This window comes from Mandrillus leucophaeus, unplaced genomic scaffold, assembly GCF_000951045.1.
Source record: "Mandrillus leucophaeus isolate KB7577 unplaced genomic scaffold, Mleu.le_1.0 Scaffold1466, whole genome shotgun sequence".
Taxonomy (NCBI): domain Eukaryota; kingdom Metazoa; phylum Chordata; class Mammalia; order Primates; family Cercopithecidae; genus Mandrillus; species Mandrillus leucophaeus.
Window position 1 is genome coordinate 6393 of NW_012101439.1, and position 5175 is coordinate 11567.

Below are 5175 nucleotides of genomic sequence, written 5' to 3' on the forward strand. Positions count from 1 at the left end.
TCACAGAAACAGTTGGAATAATGTTGGACCAAATATCTGGGCAGGTGGATAGGTATGTGGCCTACCTAAGTAGGTCTAAATTGACACATAAAATTAACCATCATACCTGGGATCCTGTTACAAATGCAGATTTTGAGGCCGTGCCACAGACAATCATATCCCCAAGCCCCCACAAACTGTGTCCTCCTGTCATTACATCACCACCTTTCTTTGATGCAGGTTAGAGTGCTAAGAACACCCAGACGCCACTTCTCCCCACTTTATTTTATTTTGGTGGGAGTGAGGAACAGTGCCTAACCTTGCATGACCTAGGTTTGAGGTTTCTGCTCTTGGATATGGTCATTGAAGGGGAGAAGAGTTCATATCCAACCACTGGCTTTCTCCAGCACAGGGGTAACAGGAGGGTGGGATCATAAGGAGTGCTGCATGGAGGGGAACTCTGAGAGCATTAAGGGAGTAACGCCATTAAGGCCTCATGAGCAGACAACTAGGATGAATGGAATCCATATTTGCAAAGATCAGCAGCAGTTATGCACTAGGGTTGAGGGCAGGAGCTATAGGCAGGAACCCCAGGGGCAAGGGAATCAGTTGGAGGCAAGTTCTGGGACAAACTATTAGGAGTGCAGATGAATACACAGGAGCCAGTGGTATTCTGAGGCAAGGCACAAAAGTTACTTGGAGATGAGGGATAGAAAAGGGTATCATCGAGGCCACTCACCCTGGAGTTCCTGCAGTTGCTTCTGGACTCCTTCCACATGGAGGTTCCTGTGCTCTGATGAGGACAGGGAGGGGTCCACCACCCACCCACACCAGCAACCCTTGTAAGAAGTGCGACTTTGCTGGGTGACTGTAATCCCAGCTACTCTTGAGGCTGAGGCTGAAGGACTGCTTGAGCCCAGGAGTTTGCACCCAGGAGTTAGAGTCCAGCCTGGGCAACATAATGAGACCCCAACTCTTAAAAAAAAAAGTACACCCTGTTGGAGGTGTCTATAAACTTGATGCCATCATATGCAATGGGCAGGAAAACAAGTGACATATGGGAAATAATGTCCCCTCTCAGGGATGAGTCCTTATGAATTCCACAGCCCCAGCCACCCTGCCACCCTGTCCCTAAGGAGAGTGTGCCAAGGCCCAAGGAAAAGGACAGAGCAGCTGTGGATGGACTCTCCTGGCTGTGGCTGCCATATGCTGCTTTCTGTCCTAATCAAAGTTTCCCCTCCACACTCCACACAATTAGCACATAAATGAAAAATGTCAAGCACAAAAGAAAGTCATCACTGCAGATCTACATAAAATTATAGCATGATGACATGAATAGCTTTATGTTAATGACTTTGTTAACTAAAATGTAAAGGATATAAAACTGTATCTGCATTATGATTACTTTTACATAAGAGTGTGTGCATATATGTATTTATGTGCACATATATATGTATTCAAGTATTTATGGTTGAATTGTTCTCAATGATTCTGAAAAATGGCTATGTCAATTTAAATGCTCGGAAACAATATATGTGAGTACTCATATCTCCTCCCTCCAACTTCACAAATCATCTTGGGAAGCATACACTTTGCCTCACCATTTAAACTCCCAAGATTGTGTCCTAATGGACCATTTGCAGAGAGACGTGTGTGTGTGTGTGTGTGTGTGTGTGTGTGTGTGTGTATAGAGGTAGAGCGCATGAGAGATGAGAGAGTGAGTTCAGGTGTCAGAGTTAGCATGTGCTGGGAGCACAGGACCACAGGAAATCGTGGGAATTGGCAGGAGGATAAGTGACTGGAAGACGAAGGCGTCCGAGCTGGCTAGGGAAGGAGGTCAAGGCTGTGGAAGCCTGACGTACAGAGAGGAAGTAGAGGGGCTATGTGATGAGTTCCATGGGTCCTATCTACAAAGGACCCCTGGCAGCTCTGAGAGCCTGAGCTGAACAGACACTGTGGTTGATGGGTAACATGGGAGATGATCTCTAGTCCCCACGATGAGGCTGAGAAGCACACAGTGTGGTCTCTGTTCCCTGGGTGAGAGGACCAAGGCTTAGAGAGGTACAGGAGCTTGTCTTTGGCTATTGAGGCACTACAGGGAAGAACAAGGTTGGCATTATTCTTTCTGTAACGGCAACTATCCCCTTAGTTCCCAGTTTTATGAAATTCACACTCCAACATATGGCTCCCTAATGTACATGTACATGAAGAACTGAAAAGTGGCAAGTGGTAGAAAGGTGGCAAGTGGCAGGAAATAACGTATGCCAAACACGAAAGTGGAGGCATAATTTGTCAACTGGTGGTACCTCTCCTATGTCCCATTTATAGGACTGTGACTTGAAAACGTCACACTGCTATTATTTTAATTTCAAAAAGTATGCCTGCTGATTGCCTAACATGCAAGCATCACAGAAGTGTGGACAATAAATTGCGCAAATGTTCCGTTCAACTCTTGCCTGCAATTCGGAACTGCTATAAATGCCAGTTGTTGAGAACTGACCATAGGGTGAGATTGTGTGCTACCACTGTTTGTTTAGAAGTGAAAATAAATGGCTGAACCCCTTCAAGAACATGGACATGGAGTGCCCGGTGTCAGCTCTCTGAGGAGCGTGCTGGGCAGATGGGCTGAGTCTCCCCTCATCACCCCCACCGCAGGTGCTACCCTGAGACTCCTCCTTGAAAAGTGCACCTTCGGGAAAGGGAGGGGTTGGGACGGTGGATGGAAGCCCCTGGTGTGCCAAGGTAACATGCCTGCTTCTGTGGGCCTCCAGGTCGAGCATCTGACAGAGTCCCACTGTCTCTCAAGGCCAATCTCTGGAAGGAGCGTGTGTCCTTTCTCATCAGGATTTATTGACAAAATTACCTATGAAGGCAAGCCAGATTGATGCATCTGCTAAGGCCAGCCAGGGATGAACAGGGATGCAGTGCTTTCAGTCCTGGCCCCGCTGGCTCACGGTTGGGGCAGGGGAAGAGCAATCCAGGGCACACAACATACAACATGTAACGTCACTCTTTATTATGAAAATAAAACGGTGATCATGAGTGGGGCGAATACACAGAGCAACTGGCTCTCTGGGTGGTTATGTCATGCGGCCTGCAAGTTAACTCTGGCTTCCTGGTCAGCCAGGCCTTACGCTGGTGAAAAGAGGAAACAAAGAGGATGTGAACGAAGACAAAGAAGACATCGAAGGGCTCCTTTTAGGAGATTTGCTTGAAGGCCTCCGCTGGGATCTTGCCCTCGGTCTAGAGAAAGTAAAGAACAGGAGTTGGGATGTTAGTAAAGCCAGGTGCCCTGGGTTCCATCCCCACACTACCCGGCCTCCATCTTCTTGGTCCTCCTGACGACCCAGAGACAGCTGTCTTTTACCCACTTGATTCCCAGACCTCACCTGGAGCATAGTGAAGACCTGACCAGCTCTAGTGTAGTTCCACTCATTGTCCTGAAGGCACCTGGGGTGGGAGAAGAACAGGTGCTCTCCATTACTACCCCAGGACAGACACGCTGACTATGCAACGCCACCCTTAATCTATGCTACCTTTTTGGTGGGTCACATGTACCAATATGAGCACTATTGTAACAATGAAAAAAGGCCTAGGGAAAACCAAAACGCCTATCCCTGACATTAATACCCACTGGAATTCAAATCAGAAACATAGGGGTATTCAAATGAACAAGGGAGCTTAATACATATTGATAAAGAAAGATGTTCAAGAAATAACAAGTGGAAATTCAATAATACGTTTCTTTTTAATTGAGATATAATGCACATACCGTAGCAGTCACCATTTTAAGGTGTACAATTCAGTGCTTTTAAGTCTATTCACAAGATTGTGCGACCATCACAACTATCTAATTCCAAACTATTTTTATCACCTCAAAAAGAAACTCCTTAACTGTTAGAGATCACTCCCTGTTCTCCCTCTTCCCCAGATCTTGGCAACCACTACTCTGCTTTCAGTCTCTACGGATCTGGCTATTCTGAACACTTCATATGAATGGAATCATATAATTATGTGGCTTTTTGTGACTGGCTGCTCTCACTTAGCACATAATGTTTTCAGGGTTCATCCACGTCATAGCGTATATCACAACTACATCCTTTTTCATGAATGAATAATATTCCAATAATATTCCACCGTATGGATGTACCACATTATCCATTCAGCTAAAGGTCAATCGATGTGTTTCCACTTTTTGGCTATTTGGAATAACGCCACTATGGAAATTCATGTGCAAGTTGTTGAACGGGCATATATTTTCATTTCTTTTGGTATACACTTAGGAGAGGGATTACCGGATCATGTGGTAACTCCATGTTTAAGATTTTGAGGAATTACCAAAACCTTTTGCCCAGCAACTGCTCCGTTTTATGGTCCCAGTAGTAATACATGAGATTTCCAATTTCTCTCACCGACATTTGTAATGTTTCCTTTTACTGACTAAAGCTATCGTAGTGGCTATGAAGTGGTAACTCACTGTGGTTTCGACATGCGTTTCCCTAATGACTAATGATGTTGAGAAGATTTTCACGCGCTTCTTGGTCATTTGTACATCTTCTTTGGAGAAACGTCTATTCAAATCATTTCCCCATTTTTTAATTGGGTGGCTTGTCTCTTTGTTGTTGAGTTGTAAGGGTTCTTCTTGTCAGCGATGTGATTTGCAGATATTTTCCCTTGTTCCCATCAGTCGGTTTTCTGCTTTCTTGATAGTGTCTGCTGATGCACAAAAGCTTTTAATTTAGATGAAGTCCAATTTACCTATTTTTTTCTTTGGTTGCTTGTGCTTTTGGTTTCATATGTAAGAAACGGTTGCCTAATTCAAGGTAATGAAGATGTACACTCACGGTGTTTTACAGTTCTAGCTCTTATTTTAGGTCATTGATCCATTTTCTGCCAGTGTTTGCACATGATGTGAGTTAGGGGTCAAAATTAATTGTTTTTGCGAGTGGATAGCCACGTCTCCCAGCACCACTTGCTAAAAAAGACTATTTTTTTTTCTCCATTGGATTTTTTCAGCACCCTGAATGATAATCAACTAGACACAAATATGTGAGATTATCTGTGGACTCTCAATTATGTTCCATCGATTCCCACGTCTGTTCCTATGTCGGTACCATACAATCTTGATTAATGTAGTTTTGTAGCAAGTTCTGAAATCTGGAAGTGTGAGTCTTCTAACGTCGTTGTTCTCTTTCA

The 5175-nt window shown here is 44.6% G+C and overlaps 1 protein-coding gene across 1 annotated transcript in view; it reads right to left on the reverse strand.

Annotated features, from left to right (window-relative positions):
- Positions 1 to 2971: 2971 nt before the first annotated feature.
- The window catches only part of LOC105535476 (nuclear RNA export factor 2-like), a 9783-nt gene continuing 7579 nt past the window's right edge, over positions 2972 to 5175 (reverse strand). Inside the window, exons 16-17 of the mRNA XM_011974576.1 lie at positions 3369 to 3429; positions 2972 to 3222 (exon numbers count right to left, since the gene is read on the reverse strand). Of these exons, the coding sequence (XP_011829966.1) occupies positions 3178 to 3222; positions 3369 to 3429 (106 nt within the window). The 3' untranslated portion in view covers positions 2972 to 3177. The remainder of the gene's footprint in view (positions 3223 to 3368; positions 3430 to 5175) is intronic.